Source organism: Cnephaeus nilssonii (assembly GCF_951640355.1).
Source record: "Cnephaeus nilssonii genome assembly, chromosome: 21".
Taxonomy (NCBI): Eukaryota; Metazoa; Chordata; class Mammalia; order Chiroptera; family Vespertilionidae; genus Cnephaeus; species Cnephaeus nilssonii.
Window position 1 is genome coordinate 37470984 of NC_137092.1, and position 24986 is coordinate 37495969.

The 24986-nt window shown below is 56.5% G+C and overlaps 1 protein-coding gene across 1 annotated transcript; it reads right to left on the reverse strand.

Moving 5' to 3' along the window:
- Nucleotides 1–64: 64 nt before the first annotated feature.
- Nucleotides 65–24601, reverse strand: LOC307093241 (sodium/potassium-transporting ATPase subunit alpha-2). Its single transcript, XM_079761169.1, has 23 exons — nucleotides 24485–24601; nucleotides 20774–20878; nucleotides 20470–20529; nucleotides 18825–19028; nucleotides 18237–18350; nucleotides 17854–17988; nucleotides 17076–17193; nucleotides 15156–15424; nucleotides 14096–14294; nucleotides 13857–13966; nucleotides 13568–13702; nucleotides 12666–12855; nucleotides 12348–12523; nucleotides 7850–7986; nucleotides 7221–7371; nucleotides 6979–7147; nucleotides 6622–6776; nucleotides 6325–6448; nucleotides 6002–6147; nucleotides 5668–5798; nucleotides 3241–3342; nucleotides 2861–2952; nucleotides 65–1956 (listed from the first exon to the last, which is right to left on the reverse strand). Exons 1-23 carry the CDS (start codon nucleotides 24494–24496, stop codon nucleotides 1928–1930), a joined length of 3063 nt encoding a protein of 1020 aa, XP_079617295.1. The 5' UTR covers nucleotides 24497–24601; the 3' UTR covers nucleotides 65–1927.
- Nucleotides 24602–24986: the final 385 nt, after the last annotated feature.

Genomic DNA, 24986 nt, shown 5'->3' on the forward strand with positions numbered 1-24986 from the left:
AAGGGATTTCTTTTTTCATAAAGAAATGCATCTTTATTATTTTCAAGTACATATGTAGTGCCTCAAACTAATGTCTTATAAAAGGTCACCAAGTAAAGGTCTTGCAGATGTTTCTTTAACAAATATATAAGAATTAATGATAATTAGCCCATGCACTCACAACTTCTAAATGGCGATTCCTAAAGTGCTTGAAAAGGATTGTTTTAGGTAGTCTAAATATGCCACCCTTAGCAATATTGTTTTATGCTCTTAATTTACTAAACAATTGCTTTTTGTGTATTAATTGTACAAAGAGAAACTTTTGTCCACAGTCAATAAATCTCAAATTAATCAGGCCCAAATTTATGTGGTTTCCCACTTAGTTTTCCAAGCCCAAGGCAATGACACTTATTTCAAGGCACTTCCGATAAAGGAGAACTCCACTGAAATGAAGGAACAGACCTTGGGAGGTGGCTTATGGGCTTGGCCTAGAGTTTGCTTTTTTATGCTTCCCTCCTTTCTGCCTTAGGCCTTCCGTTTTCCTCAGGTGACTGTCACTTGCTTTGTTCATGTAGGTGTCTCTGCAGGACATGCCCAGTGCCTTCAAGAATGGGCAGAGCTGCCCGCAGAGCAGAAACGCTAGGAGGAGAGGGGGGAAGGGAAGGAACAGTATCTCCCCTAGGAACGGGAAACCAACTGTGGGCACAAGGGGAACGTGGCACAAGGACCATCAGATGAAGGGCATTTGCCTGGGAGGAACAGCCCCGCTGACTGCGAGGCCAAAGGCAGGTCCCTCGTGCGTTCCCTCTGGCCCAGAGGGCTGACCGTGTTCGTGACCTAAGCTGATTCTGCATGTCCCTTGAAGACGGGAAGGCTCTGGGAACCCCTCCCCCCAATTCCAGCTGTTGGCCGGGAGCACCTGGCTTGGCGGTGCCTAGGAATAAGGCAGGTTCATCAGCGTGGGCGTGAGGGGAGAGGGGCGGGAGGGGCAGGGAATGAACGGGCGGCCAACCCTCTCAGAACAGCGTGGAACTTCCGAGTTCTTAGCATCCAAAGGGCAGGTGTCACCAGGTGCGTGTGATTGAGAGAGCTGGAGCATCGGCGATGTGATGCCTGGGCCTCATGGACCAAACAGACCGCCAAGCAAGGTCAGTGGGACGCTGGGTGTGGGATCTCAGAGAAACTCCCCATTGCCTTCCGGTCCTGCCTCTGCTGCTACTCTGATGACACTGAACTTGGTCTGCTGGCAGGGCTCTAAACGGTTGGGACACAGAGCTGGAGCCCAGGCGCCTACCTGGAGATGCCAGATGTCAAATGCACTGATCTCTTTCCTTTCCCCTTGCTGTTTGCCTCCGCCCCCAAACCCTGACCTCTCACTGTCTGCGTCTGCCCAGTCTCCGCCAGAGGTTCCTAACTAGCCGGGACTGGGAGCCAGGCCGGCTTCCCAACCAGCTTCCCTTTCTGGCCTCGACAGGAGGAACCATTTGTGATTTCTGGGTCAGGCGGGGAAGCGGGGGACAGAGTTGGGCAGGAAGCAAAAGAGGGGTGAAGGGGGGACGTGGGATGCGGCTGGTGACCTGAGACCGTTGCCTTCCTCCTGGTTAGACATGTTCCTGCCTTTGGAAGTTGGTCTGTTCTAGTGAGAGGTGGGGGCAGAGGGATAGGGAATGGGGAGGCTGGAGTAACCTTCAGTTTCTCATCAAAGCAGACAACACGGTGGAGTGGGATGGGCCAGGGTCGGGGGAAAGTGTCTAATCTGACTGTTCAGAGTTAGGTCTCTGGGGCAATCACCCCAAGCTTATTTACCCCCCCACCCCCATTCAGCCTACTAAATTGCCTCATTCTTTCTCCCCAAATCTTCCCCTAAGACCACCCCTCCCCATCACCATCCCTGCAACTCCTCCAGGGCACCCCATCTTTCCCGTCCTGGTTCTTCTTTCCAGTGTGCTCAGTAGTACGTCTCCTTTTCCACCCAGCCTGTTGGAGAGATTTGGGGGTGGGGGTTGCAAGGTGAGCATACAAAGAGGAGAGGGGCTGGGGTGGTTGAGGCCAGGTGGCTAGGAGCCTGGGGCAGGGGCTGAGGTAAGTGACTGGGGACAGGTGAAAAGGGAGGGGAGAGAACCCAGTGAGCTGGGGCCTTAGATGCTTGGACTTCGCCGAGTAGAGGGAGGGCATAGAGTAGTTGGGGGTAAAAACGCAAATTCCTGCAGTGGCTCTTCAGGTAACAAATGAGTTTCTAGAGGGGCAGCCACCTAGTGTTGCTGAGCAGAGATGTGGGCAACTCTTGTAATTTTTTCAGAAGTCAGAAATTTCGATTTTATGTGAGAGCTCCCAAGTTTTAAATATTGGGCAATTAAAAAAGCACACACCTGCGCAAGATTGGCAGGCCAGACCCAACATTATCCACGGACTGTATGTGGCTTATAGGCCATCCGTTTCACCCTCCAGTAAGGGATCAAAATGCTTGTTGGGGAAAAACACACGTGGCTGAAGCCTGGGAGTCAGGAGGCCTTGGTTCTAGTGTCAGCTGTGCTTCATGACCCTGAACAAATAAGTCATCTCCCTGTATCTGTGAAATGTGGAGGTGGGACAGATGGCCCCAGGGCCTCTCTAATTCTGACGTTCTGTGACTCCAGGTGGAAGGTTCGAGGCCTCGGAGACCAACTGTATGTTGGGGGGGGGGGGGGGGCAGAATCTGAGAGAAAGAGGGTGCGGAGAACAGAGTCAACAGTCAGGGCTCCGGGACCTGGGACCCCAGCATCTGCAGGCTCGGAGGAAAGGACGGGGCTCTGTGGTTGGAATGGAGTTTGGGTGGGAATGCCTGGAGGGGTCAGCGGGGGTTGCATCTCCTGGGGGTTGGGTGAGGTGCGGAGGTGCTTACCACCGGGGTATCGCCTCAGGATGAGCTTCCGGACCTCATCGTAGATGAAGATGAGGAGGCTGTAGGGGACGGCACAGAACCACCAGGTGACCCTGGAAGCAGCAGAGGACAGTGTTAGGAGCCTCAGAGGCTGGTACAGCAAGGAGGACGGGAATGGACCGGAACGTGGATCCTAGAAGGTACCCTTTTAACTTTTACTTGTTTGTTTGTGAGAGAGGAAGGGGGAGAGGGAGAGGGAGATTTGTGGTTCCACTTATTTATGCATTCATTGGTTGACTCTTGTATGCGTCCTGACCTGGGATCGAACCTGCAACCTTGGCGTATAGGGCCAGCTGAGCACCCAGCCAGGCTAGAAGCTGCCTTTTTGAAGAAATACTCACTTGAGCGGGTACATACGGAGGGCCACACCCATGCCTGGGCAGTAGGATAGAAAGGCAGCCAGCGCTGTCTCTTCCAGGAGCCCAAAAATCAAAATCTTGTTCCTGGAAAGGCAAAGAAAGGGGGGTTAGGTAGCATCTGAAGGGAGGGCAAGGAGGGAGAGATCAGGGAGCCCTGGTGGTGTGGGGGAGAGAGGCAAGAGGAAATGTGGGGGAAAGGTCATCAGTGCATCTTCCTGTGCCCTCTGCGGGCACCCCAGGCGGTGTGTAACCCGAGGAGTTTCTTTCATTGTTATGCTTAGTGATGTCACCCCTTCTTGTTGTCTCTAGCGCATATATTCATTCATTAGATAAATCATTTTTACGTGTTGGGTGATGTGCTCTGTCCTGGAGACACCACGTGCAACATGAGCTTCTTCCTGGAGACTTGGGGCCTGCCCTCAGGCAGCTTACAATCTTGTTCTTGCCCCAGGGAAGCGGTCTGTGAACGTGCCATCTCCCCAGCAAGATGCCAGGCAAGCTGCTTCAGTTCAGGGTCTCCCCCCCCTCCTATGTCTTCTGCACCCTCAGGGTCTCCTGCAGCCCCTGGGAGTTGTGGGTTGTAGAGATTCAACAAAGAAGGGAACATTCTCAGAGGGAAGGCTCGTTGGAGAGACGGTGCTTAAGGTAGGTTTACTATGTCCGAGCTGAAAAGCAACGTGGGAAGAAACTCTGAGGACCGTTTCTGGAGCCAGTCAGGTGGCATCCAGTCCCGAGCGGCCACTCTCTGGCTCTTGGTGGTAAGTGACGCTTTTTGACCTCTCTGAGCCTCGTGCTCCTTCTGTGTAGGATGGAGATGCTACCTTTTATCATAGGGCTGCTGGGAAAGCCATGGAAAGCTCTCGAACACGGAAGGTGCTCAGTCCTATTGTCGCCCCGCCTTCCCTCATCGTGTGCACGTCCTCTCTTTATGGCTTAAGCCAGTGGTTCCCTCATTAAGGACCCCTTATTTTTCTTCTAGAAAGGCCACATTTTTAAAATTGATTTTTGTCTCGCAAGCTGCACTTGTTAATAATTAGTGACTGTATTTCCCCGTTTAAAATTCATTAGACATCCCAGCTTCCAAACAGAACCACGCTAATGCGACCACTATGTTCATGCCTAGGCCTCTGCCCAGCATGGGCCTTCTCACAGGAAGTGCTGGATTTCCATGGAGCTTTGGAACAATGGAAATCGGACCTCTGAGGGCCCGGGGGCCGGGGGCCCCGAGGGCTAAGGCTGCCTGTGCCAGGGGGCCTGTCGGTATAGCACACCCCGGCACCCAGCCTGGCTTTTGTCTCATTTCCATTTGCCCCTCGGTTGGGCTGGGGTTAGCCGGTGGCCTTCACCTTCCCGCGTCCCCCACGCACTCGCTGCTCGGTCAGTCCCAGCCCAGAGCTGCGGGTTGTGGACTCCCTGCTCCGTCCTCGTCTCACCGCACGTTCCCCTTCGTGTTTCGGCGCCTGGGATCGCCTCCCTTCACGGCACCTTTATTCATCACAGACGGCTCACGCTTCTCTCCCCAGGATCAGAAATGCTACTGGCTTCGCCAGGGTTCCGGCGTCCTTATTACTTCCCTCTCACTGAGACGCTGTGACAAAGCTCACTTGGGGAACCGCGCTCATCTTTTCCAGTCAAAGAAAATAGAACAGGAGCGAAGCCTTCAGCACTTACCACCCTCCGTGCTGCGGTCAGAGTCGTGACTGGTTCCTCACGGGAGCCAGGCTGGGCAGGTGAGCCGCCGGGTAGCGGACAAGAGCCTGCGTTCAAAGCTGACCGGCACTGACCCTCACAGCGGGGTGGCCCAGGCCCGTCACGTCATGTACATCGTGGGAGGTCTCGCCCACCAATTGAAAACAACACTTCCCTCATAGAGCCATTGTGAGGTTAGACAATGGCTTTGAACCACTTACCTCAGTGACTGGCACATGGGAACTCACACCATATGAAGACATTGAGCCTGACCCTGAGCAGCTCAGAAACCCCACAAGGACAACACCATTACCAACAGGACAAGCGCTATGAACTAGAGCTACTGTGAGTGTAGGGGGCACGGGAGACCCTGTATTTAAAGCTGTGCAAAGGATGGTGTGGGTGTCACTAGTATAGCGTGGAGGAAGGAAGGAAGGAAAGATGGTAGCAAGGGAGAAAGGAAAGATGAGAAAAGATGAAAATAAAAAAGGTGGAAGGAGCCCTTAGCAAAGTCCATTTTAGGAACAAAATAAAACTCATCAGAAATAGTCCTGTCACTCCTGCTCGTCTCCTCGGTTTAAAACGTGACTGTGGCTATGCAGCTGGGTGACTAAAGCCTTTGTCCCCAAGCGGAGAGGGACATCATGGAGGTCGTGTGCACGGGCGGGGGGGGGGGGGGGGGGGCGGGGGCGCCCCCGGGCGGCGCTGGGCGGCGCTCACTTCATGCCCTGCTGGAAGACCGAGTTGCGGCGGGTCTTGCAGATGATGAGGTCAGCCCACTGCACGACCACGATGCTGGCGAAGAAGGCCGTGTGGCAGGTGAACTCCACCACCTTCCGCTGCTCGTAGGTCTGCGGGGAGGGCGGGCGGAGAGGCCGCAGCGTGAGAAGAACCAGCGGGACCGGATGCAGCGCCGTTCGGGGGCCACTGTTAGACCCTGGGCCCCCAGTCCCCACCGAGCCCCCCGCCCCAGCTGGCCACACTGGCCGCCTCTGCCAGGCGTCTAGACCCTCCTCTCGTACACACGTGTCCGCACACACACAGCCCCGCTCACCCACTCCTGCCCGTAGCTGTCCTCCAGGTCATTCGTGGACCGGTCATCCCAGTCGAGGCGGATCCCCAGCAGCCGTGTCGGCAGGAAGCCGTTCTCAGCCAGGATCACGAAGTAGGTGAAGAAGCCGCCCAGGGCCTGGATCATCCCTGTGGGTCGTGGGCAAAACGCAGGGCCAGGGTCAGAGCAGGAAGCCGGAGGGGGCCGGCACCGACAGGCCAGGGATGTCTGTCCCTGACCCTGGGGGGAGCGGCCCCCGTCCTGGACCCCCAAAGCCGGGGCACGAATTCTCCTGGTTCCCTCCTGCGCCCAGGGCCCCTTCGCACCGATCTGTCCGTAGGCCATGCTGATGAGCCGCTCGTTCACCAGCTTGTCGGTCTGCGGGTTCCGCGGCTGCCGCTTCATGATGTCACTCTCCGCGGCCTCGTAGGCCAAGGAGATGGCGGGGACCTGTGTGGGGTGGAGAGTGGGGGGGACAGAGGGCGTCGGCGGGAGCCTGGGGCTTGCCTTCTCTTCAGCCAGCACGGCCTGGTCAGCTGCCCTGGGTCCCTCTCGTTCCACCTGCTGCCCCCGGTGCCCACGTGGTCGCCTGGCCCGTCCCCGCCTCCAGCCCTCGGCCTCACCATGTCAGTGCCCAGGTCGATGCAGAGGATGGTGACGGTGCCCAGCGGCAGGGGGATGTTGACAATGATGAAGAACAGGAAGGGCGTGATCTCAGGGATGTTGCTGGTCAGGGTGTAGGCGATGGATTTCTTCAGGTTGTCAAAGATGAGGCGGCCTGGGGAGATGGCGAGAGCACCGGGCAGCTCAGAGGGACCCTCCCCACCCCTCGCCCTGGAGCGTGGCTGCCCGACTTTCTGGGAGAGGAAGGCTGTGTGTGCGGGAGGCGAACGGCGCGGCCGATGCCTGGGAGCCGGAGCTGGCCCCGTGGTTGCGTGAAAGGCCCGGGAAGTAGGCGCGCAGGCGGCCGTGGTCCTCACCCTCCTCCACGCCCGTGACGATGGAGGCGAAGTTGTCGTCCAGCAGGATCATGTCGGCCGCCTGCTTTGAGACGTCGGAGCCCGAGATGCCCATGGCTATGCCGATGTCCGCCTTCTTCAGCGCCGGGGAGTCGTTCACCCCGTCGCCCGTCACCGCCACGATGGCTCCCTGGGAGGGGGGACAGCCACGCTGGAGGGGGCCGCTCCTGCGCCGGCCGCCCTGCCCGGGGCGCCCCGCTCACCTGCCGCTGGCAGCCCTCCACGATGATGAGCTTCTGCTGCGGAGACGTGCGCGCGAAGACGATCTCCGTGTGGTTCCTGAGGATCTCGTCCAGCTGCTCCGACGTCATGTCCTTCAGGTCAGAGCCGTGCACCACACACGCCTTGGCCTCTCTGGAGGGCAGGACAGAGGTGCTGTCCCCGCCTCACCCGGACGCCTCTCCCGGGGCCTCCGCTCTCTCCCAGCCCTCCCTCCCCCCAGCTCAGGGAGCTGTTTTCCTCTCTCTCTCTCTCTCTCTCTCTCTCTTTCTCTCTCTCTCAGAGGAAGTGATGCTAGATCCTCGCCATGCGCGTAATCATAGTCCAGTTTCCTGGGCTTGCGCTCATTCCCGCACACGTATTTCATTGCTATAGCCACCCTGCGGTGTAGACAGCTTCTTAATTTTGTAGTCGAGAAAATGGAGGCTCAGGAAGGGACATGTCCAAGGTCACACAGATAAACAGTGACACAGCTCGGACACACTCAGGACTGAGGAGCCAGAGCAAAGGCCGGCAAAGGTCCCTGAGGTGCTATCCCGAGTCCCTAGTGCGACTCCGGCACCTGTGGGAGGAATGGGGTGACCAAGGGCAGGGCGTCCTGCAAAGGCCTCACCTGGGGTTGACTTGACTGACAGGGATGTTGAGCCGGGCTGCAATGTCCTCCACAGTTTCATTGCCCTCCGATATGATGCCCACGCCTTTGGCAATGGCCTTGGCTGTGATTGGGTGGTCCCCGGTCACCATGATCACCTGGCCGGGAGGAGAAAGGAGAAAAGAGAAAGAAGAACGGGACAGCAGCATTAAGCCTGGGCCCTCCACCTTGCCAGCTTATTCCTTTCCCAAAGTCAGGAAAAGGCAGATGGTGGGCTCACAGATCCCAGCTAAAACAATGGGAGTGGAAGGGTGTGTGAGTGTGAGTGTGAGTGTGTGTGTGTGTGTGTGTGTGTGTGTGTGTGTGTAGATGGTATGTCGGGGGAGAGACAATGACAAGTTGTGTTCTGGGGATTAGAGATCATTTGCTTAAATGGAGGAAAGTTGCCATGACAGAATGACATGTTAATGAGGGTCCCTTGGAAGAGAAACCTCCAAGGTTGTTCAGGAGTTTGGAATTCATGGGCTCTGAGACTGTCGGAGCTAGCAGGACCCTTCACAGCTTCCTCCCGTTACCTGTGAGGGAGCAAAGGCTTAGAAAGGGCCAGGATTTGCTCAAGGTCTCAGGGAGCCAGAACTAGGATGTGGCTTTCTTAGGGCCCAGTATGATCGCTGCAGGGCATCTAACTGGTCAGATCAGAGTAAGGAGGACAGGGAGCAGCCCTCCCTCCCCGCTCCCCCTGACACTCCTCCATGATGTGGGGAGAAGGTGAGTCCTGCCCTGACGGTGGTGGTCATTGTGTCAGAATGGATGGAGCTGGGTGGGGAGGGTCGGCATCTGAGAGGCTATTACCTTTCTAAGCATAAGGTAATCAGCTGGACTAGGATATAGCATTTGCATGTGTGGGTTTATGGGGCAAATCACACAGATACTAAGAAGGAGGCCTCTCCAGGCCTCACTGCCTTCTCTTCCACCCCTAACACCCCACCGAAATTGCCCCCCAAGACTACATGTGCCTCCCAATTGAAAACCAATAGCAGATCGTCAAACCTCAGAGGGAAGGCAGGAGAGGATGGGAGGGAGGAGGGTAAGAGGTCAACCAAAGATCTTGTGTGCATGCATGTAAGCATGACCAATGGACACAGACAGTTCGGGGGGCGAGGGCATGTGCTGGGCAGCAGGAGTGGCCAGGGAGAGGTCAATGGGGGGGAAAAAGGAGACATATGCAATACTTTCAACAATAAAGAATTTAAAAGAAAAGAGAGAAAGCCCTAACTGGTTTGGCTCCGTGGATAGAGCATCAGCCTGCAGACTAAAGGGTCCCAGGTTCGATTCCAGTCAAGGGCACATGCTCAGGTTGCAGGCTCAGTCCCTAGTAGGGGTGTGCAGATGGCAGCCGATCAATGATTCTCCCACCCCACTGCTAGCCACCTCACCCTCCTCCACGCCCGCCCATGATGTTGGAGGCAAAGTTTGGTTTGGCTCAATGGATAGAGTGTCGGCCTGCGGACTGAAAGGTCCAGGGTTTGATTCCGGTCAAGTCCTCATCCTCCTTGACTCCTCTCAGGCATTTGGCATTGCTCACCACCCTCCTTAAAAATGAATCCTCCCATGGCTTCCATGGACCCTTTGTTCCTGGTTCCTCTCCACCCTCTTCATGCACTTTCCCAGACTCCCCATGGAGGCAGCCAAGGTGAGTAGAAGTGGCTTAGGAGTCAGAAGGCTACCTGAGTGCAAGTGCTGGCTTGCCGAGCTCTGGGACCTTAGACAAGTGCCTTCACTGAGTCTCAGCACATGGAGAAGATGAGTTCTACCTTTCACGTGGGTCATGAAGAGTATGTGACATTGGTGAACGCCCAACAAATGTTAGCTGTGTCTTAGCGCCCTCTCCCCTCGGCCACTGGTTCCTATTCCTGTACGTGCCCCTAAATGTTGGTGTGGTCCAGGGCTTCATTCTCCTCCTCTCTCTTGACCTGTGCTCTTTTCCTGGGCAATGTTAAGCAGTCCAATTTGTAATTACCCAGAGTTTAACTGGATCAACTCTCCAGTCCTGGCCCTCCTTCTTGAGCTCTAAACCACATTCCAACTTTCTCCGGAACATCTCTCCCTGGGTGTCCTATAGATTCGTTGAATGTAAGGTCAAATTGAGCTCACTATCTCTACTTCCACCACCACCACGCCTGCTGCTCTACTCCCACCCTTAGAAACTATCCCTCTTTCATGCAGGCCCTTTGTCTCCTGTATCTTCCTCTCCTCCCATATCCAGTTTAGTCACCAAGTTCTCACAAGGTTCCTTGAATGTAACGATTCCCTTTGGTCTCTGCCCTTGTTCGGGTCACTGTCCCTTGCCTGAACTATTGCAGTCTCTCCTTGCCTGTCTCCCTGACTTCAGTTCTTCTCCAAATCGAGGCCCTCCTCCATCTAGAAGCTAGAAGTGTCCTGTGACACCTGTAGCTCGCTGTGGACCCCAGGAGAAAGCCCAAGTCTGGCATTTAAGCAAAGTCCTTCCAACTGGCCCTGGCCCGTCTCAGTCTCAATCCCCAGTGCTCCCCTGCCACCTCTCCCTGCCACCCACGCAAATGCCCGGTACAGTCTAACCTCAGAGTACACACTGTTCCCTGCTCTTGACCTGCCTTCCTCTCCCTCGCGGCCTTACAAAACACTTGTCAACCTTCAAGGCCCAGATCAAATATCATGCCCTCTATAAAACATTGTCCAATTCCCTGAGGCAGAATGAACTGCTCCCTGCTGTGGCTGCCCATGGAGGGACTTCCCCAGGCCTCTGTGATGGTTCTGATCATGGCAAGAGGCAGACTAAGGAGCAGGGCGACGGAGAAGCAGGCCATGCTTGATATAGCCAACCCACTTCTTACTAGCAGATTTATTTGGGGAAAGCTACGTACCCACTCTAAGCCTCACCTTGTTTTATTTTGAAATGGGGAAAGTGAAGCCTACCTCAGAGACAGAGTGGCAGGGGGCTCAGAAGCCATGCATAGACACATATATACAGACAAGTCCTCTGGTGTGATGGTTGAGAAATAGCAGACTGCCTCGGTTCAAATCCTGGCCCTACCACTTGTGAAATGGTGTGTTCTTGGGCATGCTACTTGTGCCACACGGTCCCTCTGTGTGAAAAAAGGGAAAATATTAGGGTCTGCTTATAGGGTTTTATGAAGATTAAATGAGATGTTACAGGTTTAGAGCCTGATTCATATAAAGTCTTACAAAACAATTGGCTGCTTTTGTTATGAGAGTATCTGACCTATAGTCAGTGCTCAACTACCCTAACTATTGTGATTGTTCTGTGATGAATCAATTGTAAAGGCATTCGTTTCCCCTGCGAGACCATGAACTCTGGCGGTCAGGCTGTATCTTATTCATCTTTGAATCTCCAGGGCCTAGCGCAGCACCTGACCCTCAGGAGACAGGTCGAGTTGAACTTACGTGGTAATAGGGGAGATGTTGAGAAAAAGAGGAGGAAGCTATGGCACCTTACCTGGCGAGTCACTAGGTTAAGGGGGGCGTTAAAGTGCTGTATCTATCTTTCTGTGTGTTTGTTTGTTTGTTGTTAATCCTCACCAGAGGATATTTTCTCCATTGCTTTTCAGAGAGTGGAAAGGAGGGAGGAAGGTAAGCAGGGCAGGGCGGGGGGGGGGGGGGGGGGGGGGAGGTGGGAACATTGATATGGGAGAGATACATTGACTGGTTGCCTCCCACATGCGCCCTGACTGGGGGCAGGGAGCGAACCTGCAGGCCAGTTACGTGCCCTTGACCGGGAATCAAACTTGTAGACCCTTCGTTGCACGGGCCGACACGCCAACCACTGAACCACACCAGTCGGGGCTAAATGCTGTATCTGTGTGTGTGTGTGTGTGTGTGTGTGTGTGTTTAAAGTGAGATATCTTTGAAACAGGAAAGTAAGCTCCAAGATGGAAGGGATTTATGTTGGTTTGTTTGTTGATCTCCAGCACCTTGAACAGTGCCTGGTACATAGTTGGTAAATGGCAAATATTTGTTAAATGCAGCACCAAGGAGGGAGTGGCCCTTGAGAAGCCATTACAGCTGGACCAGGAAACATGGGAGAGGGTGCTAAGGGGAATGAGTGCTGGAGCCAGTCTGCAGGGTTCTGGGGGGTCAGTGAGTGGATGCAGACTGGAGCCTGCTCACCCCATCCCAAATGGCTAGGAACAGTGGGCAGTAGTTGGGAGGGGCAGGACACCACATCCCCAAGATAGGGGTGCCCTATCAGCTTGCCATCAGAACAGAATGAGCCATGCTGTTCTGATGGCAAGAGGGAGGGGGAGGTTCGATGCGGGAGACTGGGCACTCGAAGCACAAGGGACAAGGGTGAGCTCTCCGAGGCAGGGGCCACATTTCCTTGCCGATGACAGCCGCTCCTCTCAGTCAGCGAGGAAAAGCTCGCCAGGGGCTTGGGTGTCCCCAGGCCAATAGCCCCTGCCGTCTCTTGACCTTCAGAGGGTGGAAGGGGAGGGGGGAGGGGAAGAAGCGAGGCCAGTACCTTGATGCCTGCACTCCGACACTTGCCCACAGCGTCAGGCACAGCAGCCCGGGGAGGGTCGATCATGGACATGAGCCCCACGAAGCAGAGCTTCTCCGTGGGGAAGTTCAGTTCCTCTGTGTCGAATTTGAAGCCACGAGGAAACTTTCCGGAGGGCAGATTCAGTTGACAGAACCCTGAAGGGGGAAGCAGGGGGCAGAAGGGAGGATTGAGAGCAGCAAGGTGGCTGCCTGAACACCCCTAAAGCTCCTCATCCTAGGGAAGCCACTGAAGCGTGGGAATCCCTCTCAGCCCTGCTCCCTGCTTCTGGACCCTCACCCAGCACTCGCTCGCCAAGTCCTCCCAGCTCCATGTAGGCGTTCTGAAAGGCATCTTGCATCTCCTTGTCCAGCGGGATCTCCTTGCCCTGCACCAGGATGGAGGAGCACCGATCCAGGATGCGCTCCGGGGCCCCCTTCATCACCAGCACGTGGCTCTGGGGGCTGTCCTCTCGCTCGTGGATGGACAGCTGGAGAGAGGATGGGCAGTGACAGAGGGGGCCATAATTGTCTTATTAGCCCCAATGCCCAGCACGGGGCCTGGCATAGGGCAGAGGCTGGTAAGAAACCCTCCCTTAACAAAACTACCTCTGACTCATCAACCCTTGTCGGCATAGGGACAGTTTTTGTGTGTGGAGAGATGTTTGAAACAAAAGTCCCAACCCTGTAACCTGAGAGTCACCTTCCGAGGACATGCATTGACTCAGCAAATGTTTATTAAGATCGCTTAAGACAGGCCTTGTGCCTGGGCTAGATGGCTGTGTTGTCAGAATTCCCCACCACTAAACTGGCCTCGGTGGGGCTTTACCCACAGGGGACGCAGCTGAGACTGTGTCACCGGCATTTCCCAGGTGCCTGCAGGTGGAGGGGTACGCTAAGGGAACTTCAGAAGTATGTTTCCACTGAGCGTGACGGAAGGGTTGAGAGACTGAGGCCAGAGGATGGGGAGCTCTTGGGAGAAGAGTCAAGAGGGTGGGAGGAATGAAGGAACGGAGGTTGGGAGCTAAGGGGTGATGGCGACCAGACATGAGGTCACCCGAGTCGCCCTGGGGAATCAGGCAGGGGTGAGAGGACACAACTCCCAGATGCCTCCACTTCTCATGGTGATGACTCCTCCTTGGCTTTGTGCACCCCCTCACTTCTGTCCCTCCCATCCCCCCCGTCCCAGTTCCCTGACCAGACCTGGTACTTGTTGGTGGAGTTGAAAGGAATCTCCGCCACCTTGGGGTTCCTGTCCCTCATCTTCCTCACAGAGCCGCAGGACAGCTCAATGCACTTGAGCAGAGCTGACTCAGAGGCGTCACCAGCTGTGTCGCGCTGCCAGGAGAGAAGCCGGTGTTACAGGGGGGCCGGAGAGGGATGGAGGACCAAGAGGAGAGGCCACGAAACCTTGGAGGCCACCACAGGGCATGAGGGGGAAGCTGGGCATCAGCAAAGGGCACAGGCCGTGGAGACGGCCCCGACCCCCTACCTTAGACACAGAGATGTTCTCCTGCCCGCCCTTGAAGACGGCACGGTTGCAGAGGCCAGCAATCCGAGACAGGGCCGTCCACGTCGCGGATCGCTTGTCAAATGTGGCCCCTGGGAGAACATGAGGGAGAACCAGGAGCTTGGTTCCCCTTGAGAGCTCTTATCTCTCTCCACCCACTCCCCCACCCAGTGTCCTGGACATCGGCCAGACCCCTTCACCCCTCTGGGCTGCCCAATCACCAGACTGGTCTTCGGTGGTGTCAGCCTCATGAATCTGGTTGTCAAACCACATGTGGGCGACGGTCATACGGTTCTGGGTGAGGGTGCCCGTCTTGTCAGAGCAGATGGTGGAGGTGGAGCCCAGCGTCTCCACCGCCTCCAGGTTCTTCACCAGGCAGTTCTTCCTCGCCATGCGCTTGGCTGTCAGCGTCAGGCACACCTGGTAGAAGGAGAGGAGGATACACAAAGGGCCAAGCCTGAGCCGGCGATGTCTATGACCTCCCCCAGAGCATGGGCTCTATCCCTCATCCCTTGATCCTACTCCACAAACAGGAGGGGGACCTAGATGTGAGCAGTTGAACCGAGATCATGGGTGTATATTTAGGTGAAATGTCCTGTACGGAGTTGAAGGCATTTGTCTAGAGCTCCAGAGCGGGCCAGAGCAGAGCTGGGCGAGGGGGTGTGAGAGTCACCCCCACAGAATGGGCAGTGGACACTGGGCTCACTGAAGCGTGTAAGGAGAAGAGCAGAGAGCTGAGGCCTGAGACTCAGTTTGGGGAGAAGGAGAGGACCCTGCCGGGGACCGAGGAGAGGAGAACCAGGGTAGTGACATGTCACAGTCCTCAGTGAAGGAGAGGATCCCGGCAGGTGGACAGAAGGGTTCCTTTCAGCAGCAGAGCTGAGCATAGGAGCTGAGGAAAGGCGTCTGGGTTCGCCAGGTGGCCGCTGGTGACCTTTGAGAGAGCGTTTACAGAGGAGTGTTGGCCAGGACAAGGTCTGGACGACAGGGGCAGATGAGCAGCACATGGGTGGTGAGAAGAGGTGACGGTGACAAGCTGTGGGAGAGAGACTGCCTGCCAAAGTATAGCCCACCCGGAGACTTTTCAGACTCAACCTCTGAGCCGTGTAGTCAATGACCTTTTTCAGACTCACCCTCTAAGCCAGGTATTAAATGAGAATCTGATATGTGATTTTAAGGGCTGGCAGTGAAAAAAATTGCTGAGGAGCCACAAGCCTCTATCACTGTTGAGGAAAAGGGCAACAAGACCCACCCCTGGCAGCACCTCCCCCGGCCACTCACAGTGACGGTGGCCAGCAGCCCCTCAGGCACGTTGGCCACGATGATGCCGATGAGAAAGATGACTGCCTCCAGCCAGCTGTAGCCCAGGATGAGGGACAGCACAAAGAAGGAGATGCCCAGAAACACAGCCACCCCTGTGATCAGCTGGATGAAGTGCTCAATCTCCATGGCAATAGGGGTCCGCCCAACCTCCAGGCCTGAGGCCAGGGTGGCTATGCGGCCCATCACCGTCCGGTCACCGGTGGCAATCACGATGCCTCTGGCAGTGCCTGCAACACAGGAAGAGACACCAGGCTGGGTGCCCTGGGTCCCAGGATCTGTGTCCTGTCCTACTTCCTGAGGAAGGAAATCCATCCCAGGGTAAGTGGACCCAAGACTCTGCTCCCGGAGTTCCAGTAGATTGTACCTCCCTGGGCTCTCTTTTCTTGCCCACATCGCCAACCCCCAGCTCAGTGCAACAGCAAATTATTTTCTCTTACACTTGGGCCTGTGGAAAAGGCTTGCAAATAAACTCAAAGTTCAAACTGAGGAGATTCAATAAGTGAAACAAAAATACTGCCTGCAGTACTTCAGTAAAATCAATCTCCTACATATTACTCACAAGTATATGATGAACACAAAGTACGGCACTTATTATGGATTTCCCATGCAGTCTTAAGATTTTTCTTTCTCAGCATTAGGCACGAATCCCATAAAAGAAGCTAGGCCATTCCTGACCCTCAAGTAGACATTAAAGGGGCCTATAGGGGAGGAGGGATGGGGCAGTGGGAAGAGCATGCATGTTGGAGTCAGCCAAACCTGAGCTTGAATCCTTGTTTGAGTTCCTACCGAGGGATTGTTTTAACAAGTAAATCAGATTGTGCTGTAATACCTAGACCAGTGCCCAGCACAGAGTAGGCACTCATCAAATGTTAGTTCCATTCATTTCCTATACTTTCTTCAGGGCCAATTTTAGAGCAAGCAATGGAAATATTTTACTAAGCATGTTTAACGTGTGAAAAATGTAGAGCAGACTTCAGAATCTCGGCACATTAAAAAGTTAGGAAACTTCATGTGTGGTGATTTTCATTATAATTCCAACTTGCTGAAAGAGGGGAGAAGCCCAGAAAAATGCATCCACTGAAGAGAAATGACCGATATAAAGAGAGAGGCTCATGTTCTGAGACCCACGGCATAGTCGGGCCTCTCTCTCCCACCAGCTCTTGCCCGCTCCGCCCTCTCCGAGTCAGCCCTGACTCGTTGGCCTTTGGTCATCTCTAGAACCCAGAACAGGGATGGGGCAACCTGGGCAGCCTGGGCATGACAATTTCTCTTGGTGAAGCACAGTCCTAGCTACAGCCTGAGGGAGAGCCCAAGTATCCACCTGGCTTGGAAGCTTTCCTGCCCCTCCCCCAGCCTGGGGCTCTGGTCAAAGCAAGGGCCAGAGATGGAGGCAGCAAGTCCCAAACCCCGGAGAAACAGAAGCCTTCAGCCAAGCCAAAGACACTCAAGAGTCAAGGCTGGCTTGGGATGTGTGTGCATGTGAGTGTGTGATGTGTGTGCATGTGTGTATGATGTGTGAGTGTCAGAGTATGTAAAGGTGAGCGTGTGTGGTAGGGGTGGGGGAACTTGGCCAAGAGCTAAAGGCTTTGGAATCCACTCAGGGTTACGGTGGACAGAGCAGAGATCTTTCTGTGGGGAGATAACTTTTCCATGGAGTTGTGCCATCCCAGCCAATACCCTGCTCTCTGGGGGGGTGGGGGGGAGTTATTTCTGTAATCTTCAGGGATCCCCATCCCCAAGTCCTCAGGTCCCTCCTCTATAGCAGGGTTTTTGATGAGTAAGTACAGCCACAGCCCCCAATCCTGCTGGGGGTTCAGGATTCAGACTCCTCCCTCCGTGGGTGCTGGGATGAGGGGCCCCACCAGGCTGTCCTCTCACCTTCCACACAGTTGGTAGAGAAGAAACAGATATTGCGGGTCTCCAGGGGGTTCTCATGGGTAAACTCAGGGGAGCGGGTCTGGGGCTCTGACTCCCCAGTTAGGGATGAGTTGTCCACCTGCGGAGGAAGCAGGGAGGGTGTAGTCATCAGCCTGGCAGACGCACTTGTGCACACACAGCTGTCTCCCGACTTCAACTGCACTCCATCTCCATGACACGAGGGACAAAACTACACTTGTCCTCATCACATATTTATAGCGTTGCTCAGCTATTGTCCCTGCGCTGGTTTGGAATCCTAGCTCCTGCGAAATTCGAATGTGACCTTGGGCTTAAGTAACCGTCCACTGATCTGTAAAATGGGGGATGTAATCAGAATCTATGCCTTGCACAACTACAGGGGGTGCCATCAGCACGTAGTCTGTGAAAATGGCACTGCCTAGTGTGGCCACATGCAATAGCCCTGCATGATTAGACCATTCTCACAGAGCTGAATTCCATGGCATATGTGAATGTATGTAAAACATCTGACAATAACGGGGACTCAATACAAGGTGGCTGTAAAGTCGATATCAAAGACATACCTAGGGCACAGAGCGGTCATCACACACAGATACAAGGAGACAACGCCTAAGCACTATCAGGTGCGGCTGGGAGGTATGGGGTAGGTGCTGGCATTTGGATCTGGCTCTTCCAGTCTTCAAACCTCTCCCTGGGCCCCTCTCAGCTCTATACAGCCTTCTTCTTAGACCAGCCAGTTGCCCTGGCACGGCCTGCTCACCTTACAGCCATGAGAAGAGATGATCCGGAGGTCAGCAGGTACACGGTCTCCACCCTTCACCTCCACCAGGTCGCCCACCACCACCTCCTCCGCGTTGATCTGCATCTTCTCACCCTCCCGCACTACGAGGGCTTGCTGTGGGAGGGCCATGGGCATCTCATGAAGTCTCTACCCCTACTTTTCCTCCTGCTGCTTTCCCCCCTCTCCTTCAACCCCACTGAGGAGGGGGAGAAGCCCTTAGCAGCAAAACTAGGTCCTGGGGTAGAGACCTAGAGGGACTTTTTGTCCAAGCCTACCATCTCAGAACACAGAGTTGAGAAGGGATGAGCTGGACCCGCCCAGAAACCTTAGGTCCCAGCCCAGAGCCCAGCCTGGCCGTCTACCTGCGGAACCATGTTCTTGAAGGAATCCATGATCTTGGAGCTCTTGGCCTCTTGGTAGTAGGAGAAGCAGCCAGTGACGATGACCACAGCTGCCAGCACCACGCCCAGATATAGCTGGCAAGGAGACAGGGTTTGAGAGACCTGCCCGCCTCTCAACCCCAAAGCGGCAACTGCCACGTGGGACAAGCTACCTTTGTCTGTGACTGGAAGTGAAAATGGTCGAGGAAAGCCCTTCTCTCTTACTTCCCCCCTCAGTCTTCCAGTCCCCAGCCTCCTAAGGCTGGAAGGCGTGGTGAGAGCCTTAGGGAGTTCCCAGGACTGGGTCTTCCCTAGGGTGTGAAGACTGAGGGGTGGCAGACAAGCCCCCTTAAGTGTAAAGGAACAGAGAGGGGCTTCCTCCTTCTTGAGTGATTGTGTGTCTGTGTGTGTTGGGGTGCGTAGAGATATGTATAGCAGCCTCACCCATTTTCAGCCTAAAGAGCCCTGTGACGTGAGGGTCTTGTTCCCTGCCCCCCCCAGCTAGACTGGAGATTCGGGGTTGGAGGACAGAGTCATGGGCTGGCCCAGGGGTCAGGCATTGCGGCTCACATTGTCGTTGGATGGTTCATCTTCCATGGCAGCCTGGATGCCATAGGCCAGGAAGCAGAGGATGGCCCCGATCCACAGGAGGATGGAGAAGCCCCCGAAGAGCTGGCGACAGAACTTGACCCACTCCGGGGTTGTTGGGGGCGGGGTGAGGGCGTTGGGCCCATCCCGGGCCAGAATGTCCTGGGCCCGCTGGTTGGTGAGGCCCTGAGGGGGCAAGGAGAAGGGCGGGAATTTGCCTCCAGAACCCATCTGGCCCCTCCCCACTTCCCACCAGCTCGTTGGCAGGGAGTGACGCCCAGGTGGAGAGGAAAGCCCACCTGGTTGGAAGGGCTGAGGGGCCAGAGGAGAGGCCACGTGAAGGAGGTGGGGTTTGCAATGGGTGTTACAGGCCCTGAGGGCGAGGAGGATTTTAATGTGGCTCCTTCTCTGGTCCTCATCGGATCCAGACACATTCGGGGCCACAATCATCTCCTCGGGAGGCAGCCTGGCTGAGGCTCACTGGAAAGTCTTCTCAATTGGTTCCTCCCCGCCCCACCCCCCTCTCTCTTCCTCCAGATTCCCCACATCACCAAGGAATATTTTTGTTTACTACACCAAGGATTTAAGAGGAGTCCCACATCATTGACGATCAGCGTCGCTCAGCTTCAGCAATCGCCCATCGATTTCCCCAGAGAGCCCTGCCTGGCCCTGCTCCCCCGGCCCAGGCTGCCTCAGACGCCCCTCTCTGCATCCATTACATCCTAGGCATGATTCCAGCGCTGGGCCGCCACGTGGAAATCCAGGCATTCCTCTCGGCTACCAGACTTTGAGATCCTTGAAGGCAGAGGGCACTTTTTACTTATCTTCCTATCTGTCCACTCTGTTATTTAATAAACGTGTCCGAATGCCAGGCTCTATTATCAGCTCTGTCCAGCGATGGACAAGACCCACAGAGTCCTTGCTTTGCGGAGCTTATGATCTAGGGAGGTGACACACAATCGATGTCACTGCCCGAGAGTGGCAGTGTGACTAAGGGAAATGAGGCAAAGCAATGGGGGCATGGAATTGTCAAAAGGGCAATCATGGAGGGCCTGCAGGAGGAGGCCACACTACCATATTTTTCATTAATGATGTTTTCCTTTTTCGAAGTGATGGGCTTGGAAATCTGACCGCGCGGCTTGCTATGGATGTGACCTTGGGAAGCTGCGCTGCTCCTCCGAGTCTCCTTGCTCTAAGAAAGAGGTCCTCAGCACCTATCTCTCAAGGTCGCAAGGATTAGAAACATGTATGTAAAACGTACATACATAGCAGGGCCCCAACATGCCACTGTCAGAATAGCAATAGGTCACTCCACAATTTCATGTACGTCAGTACCACGAGAGACCGTGCCTCACTGAAGCTGCTTGAGGGAGAGAGCCCTGCCTGGGGGCCCTCGGGGCCTGGGGCCCCAGGATCCTGGCTTTAAAGGGTGGGTACACAGGAAAAGGGCTCAAGACTAGGAAGCAGGGCATCTGGGTTCTTGTTCTGATTCTGCCACCAGTTAGTCACCGGGCCTCGGTTTCCCCATCTGTAAAATGGGTTGGATGACAGGTGGACGGTCCCTGGCACCTGCTGCTGCTGCGTGGTTCTCTCACCTCTTTGGTGTCCGCCCAGCCCCTCCCCTCACCTTGGACAGGTCCACTTGGTACTTGCGGCCCAGCTCATCCAAGGACAGCTTGTGGTCATCCTGGGGATGGAAACGGGATTGCTGTGAGGAGGGAGGCTGAGTGTGCGTGTTCGGAATGTATGTGGGGTCAAGGAGAGGCCCAGAGGTGAGGCAAGGAGCATGGGGTGGGGGTGGGGAGGAGGGAGGATGGGGGGCAGAGGGAAGATGGGGGGGGAGGAAGATGGGGGCATGAGCTTCTCTGAGTGCGGCAGGCTGCAGGGCAGCTCTCCTAACATGGGTCCCCAAGCCGGGCTGTGGGCCTCACCATGGCCACCTCCTTTTTCAGCTCGTCCAGCTCCCTCTCCTTCTGCTTCTTCTTGCCGCCTCCATTCTCTGCAGTGGTGGCTGCAGGCGAGGACTCGCGTCCGGCCTGCGGGAGGGAGGGAGGGAGAGCCCAGAGCGTCAGGAGGACAGGCTGAGCCTCTATTCCCCCCTGACAGCAGGGAGCCCAGGCCTGGGGAGTGGGGGCGGTGGGTTCAAAGCAGTGATGCTCCAGTGGCGGAAACGGGGGTGGGGGTGAAGGGAACCCCAGGCCCTTCGTTTGCACACTATTGACAGAGACCCGGGGCTCTGTGTTTGGATTTCAGGGACGACCGAGGGGCTCAGGACTCAGGAGCGCACTCTTCGCTGATGGTAGCTGGGCTTCGGAGGAAAAGTCTAAAACTGAACTTCACGTGGCTCTTAGGCCCAGGCATTCTTGGGTTCTCGTGTGAAGTCGGAGACACATTTTACAGGCGCCTCATGAGGCCGCCACGTTCCCTTTCCTCTCCAGCACCTGCGGCCTCCACCAGGCGGCAGGGCTCGCGGGGATCCCGGGGGAGAGGGTAGGAACCCCCCCTCTCCCGGGGAGCCGTGGTGGCTCCCTGCCTCTGTGCGAGGCGTCCGTGAAGCGCTTTTCTGTGCTGTGGTGTGGTTTGTTCTTTTCCTTGGAAGCGGTGCCTGGGTGGGATTTATGGCTAAGGTGTTTGCCTTTTTAGGAAGTCCGGTGCATTTTTAAAGTCACCTTTCCTTTTAGAGAAGTTTTACGTTCACAGCAAAAGTGAGCAGAAAGTACAGAGCGTTTCCCATAGATCCCTGTCCCCACAGTGTGGTCTCCCCCCCACCCACGTCCCCGCCAGAGTGGCTCCCTTGTTTCAGTCTGTGAGTCTCCCTGAGGGCTCACGCTCGCTGGTGCACATTCTAGAAATGTGTAATGGTCTGGACAAATGAGCAGTGACCTGTGTCCACCTCACGGCACCATACAGGGTGGTTTCGCGGCCTCAGAAACCTTTGGTGGCCGGGAGAGAGCCGTGTGTCCCTCAGTCAGGACTATACCAGGAATGCGCAGTTGCCCTGATCGTAGACTGGGGATCCAGGCCCTGGAGGGAGGCGTCTGACCAGGGCCATCAGGGTGAGAGGAGGTGGGCAGCGAGAGTGGAGAGTGCACAGCCTGGTCCCATAGACACTAAAGTTTGCATTGTCTCCAAGCGAAATGTCAATGAGACTGAAGCAGCCCTGGGGGGGGGGGGGGGCGGGGGAGGGCGCGGGGCGGGCTGGGAGGGCTGCCTCCCTTCCCCAGGGGACTTAGGAGAGTCCATTGGATGAAATGAAATGCTTTGGATCCACAAACTCTGTCCTTGGTGGGAAGGGCTGAGAAGTGGATGAAAGGGAATGGCTGGCCAGGCAGGTCTCCCCGTGGCCCCGGGAGCTTAGTGAGGCCCCTGGAGCTCCAGGGGCAGGAAGGGGGGGGCGGGGGCGCACAGAGCAGGGTGCCCCTGGGGCTGAGGAGCAGGGCCTGAGGGTTTCTGCACATTCAGATGTAAAATAAAGTCCAAGAAGCTCTGAATCCAATGAATGGTCTTTAAATAATTGCCAACCCACGGGCAGGCGTTGGGCACGTCGGGTGGTGGCTGGGCGCGGGCCCACGCAGCACCCCTTCCCTCAGCTCTCCCCCTGTCCTCCTGGCTCAGAGCTTGGGACACCGGCCCTTCCCCCTCCCCCTGCCCTGGCAAGGATCTCAGCCTCTGTTGCCAGGAGCCTGTGGAGATTTGGGGCCAGCGGGCTGCCTAGGCAAGAAAGAGAGAGAGGAAGCAAGGACCCCCCCCTCCACCTCTCCAGCCTGTTCTTCCCTCCCCCACCCACAAGTCCCCGTCTGGGGCTTGAATGCTCACAGAGAACAGAGAGTTCTTTCTGAGAAAGCCAGAGGCCGGGACGGAGGGGGAAGCTGGAAGTCGGCCACTGCTCCCCCCACCCCAGCCTCTCGTGGCAGCTGGAGTGGTGGGTTCCCTCCCACCACGCTGTCCCTTCCTCCAGCTCCCACGTTGCCCTTCACAGCCGTGGGTGATGGGTGACAGGCCTTGCTCTGGAGGGAAGGTGCAGGGCAGAGGGACAGAGACGAGGTGGACCCCAGGGCGAGGATGTGGGCAGGGGGTGCTTTTTGTCCTCAGGAGTCTCCTGGCGGCTGAACTCCTAGCTCCAGCCCCAAGTCCCCCCCGCTTCACCCATCCTCAGTCCAAGCAGAACTGGATCAGCTCCCCGACTTGCCACTCAGGGTAGCAGGGGAGGGAACATCCATGCTGGGGAGTGGGGGGGGGGGGGGGGGAGGGCACAGTCCCCAAGCAGCTAGGGTCCCTGAAAAAGTCAAGGTCAAATGGCTTGGCAAGCAGGACCTCTTGTGCTGGGGCCACCCTGTTTTAAGGCAGCCTATCTCCCCCCGGGTGAAACCTCGTCCTCCATGGAGCCCCCCTGCGGAGACAGCTCCTCACAGACCCCCCAACCCCCCCCCCCCCGCCCCGCACACACACACAGGGCCACCGATGCCCACACAGGCTTGGAGGTCTGTACGCTCTCAGATTTGCCGCTGAGATGCAAACACAGGTGCTCATCCATGAATGTGTCTCAACTCCAGCCCATGGAGAGCAGGCACGTGTGCGCATGTGCGCGCAAACACACACAACACACACACACACACACACACACACACACGCACACACACACGTTCTATTTATGGTTCCCACCCGAGCTCAGGAACCCTGGTGTCCAAGCTTAGAGTTTTTCCAGCTGCTAAGCGCAGTGCAATAACAAGTCCTTGCCTGACCCCTCCGGGGCCCCAGGAACTGCCCCAGTCCCACAGGCACCCCCACGGCTCCCTGTGCCCTTTCCCTCTGTGCCCGGCATTGCACAAAAGGGAAGCCGGCGCCGTGCGAGGAGATTTCATTTCCAAGTAGCCAAGGCCCGGTGCCTGCCCCCCCCACCCCCCAGTCATGGCTGTTAACCTTCCCCTTGGCGTGCCCAGGGCTGCAGTGTATCCCTGGCAGGGCGGACGGGGCAGGAGACCGGGCAGGCAGCTCTCACCAGCCTCTGGGAAAGTCCCCCAAGCCCAAGGCCCAGGCAATGCTGCCAGGAGACGCAGAGGGGTGCTGGCCTGGGGCCTGGGGCCATCACCTCCCTCCCCACACCCTCCCCAGCTGTCCGGGAGCTCAGGCGCCTGCCGTGGTGTCCGGAGCTGCCTGGTGACTCAGGAGCAGTTGCCCCTCTTCAACCTCAAATCGGACCTCCATCCTCTCAGGCCGGGGCTCCCAGGGAAATGAAGATTTGCAGGAGCAGGAGCCGGGGAGGCGGGAGGACCGACGGACAGTGCCAGATACCCCTTGGCCGGGAGGCCCGGTGAGGGGCGGGGGAGCCGTGCCAGAAATGGACAGAGATGCGATGCAGACGCGCTGGAGGGAGAGCTGGAGGGCTGGGGCTAGTCACGGGCGGGGTGCCGGAGAGGCGCGCTCCTGGGCATGCGAGCAGTGGTCTGTGCGTGTGAGCGGTGGGTCTGTGCGTGCCTTTGCCGCCAGGGCACTGGGAATCCCAAGTTCAAGCCACCCAGCCGGCCAGCTTCTCTCCGCCCCTCCCTCCACGTCCCATCCCGCCTCACTTTCCCTCTAGTCTCAGCCTCCAGAGAGCCCGTCTCTCTCCCACGGAGCCACCCCTGCTCTCTGGGAGTACTCACCCCACGGCCCATCTTGGGGCAGAGTGGCTGAGGGGTGTAGACTGGAGAGGTTAGCAGGAGACTTCACAGGCCACTCCGCAGTCTGGGGACGGCCAGAGACCCAGCAGCCAGACAGATGACCAGCACCAGGGTAGCTTTAAATAGGTCCCTCTCCCCCTCGCCCCCGCCCTCCCCTCCTCTGGAAAGAGACGTTTGTTGAAACAGGATCCCTGAGGACTCCTCCCCTCCCGCCCCTAAAGCAACTGGCAGTGGCTGTCAGTAGGTCCTACTGCGTGCCCCCCTCCGCCCCTCCCGTCGCCCCGGGAGGCAGTGCCGAGGAGCCGGGGGGGGGGGGGGGGGGGGGGGAATGCACCCCTGGGGCCTGGCAGAGGGGAGCAGTCCCCTCAGCATCCCAGGAAGCCCGAGGGCACAGGGTGCAACTTCCTTGTGATAAGGAAACTCAGGCACAAGGAGATTAAACACTATAAACGGATAGAACCAGAAGCCAGGTCCCCTGAGCCTC

Excerpts from the sequence above, each read along its gene's own strand:
- LOC307093241 (XM_079761169.1), bottom strand. Across the intron at positions 17,989-18,236 it reads TCAAGAACATGGTTCCGCAG|CAAGCCCTCGTAGTGCGGGA; the intron begins GTAGACGGCCAG and ends GCCCTCCCACAG. Across the intron at positions 14,295-15,155 it reads GGCTGCTGGCCACCGTCACT|GTGTGCCTGACGCTGACAGC; the intron begins GTGAGTGGCCGG and ends TCCTTCTACCAG.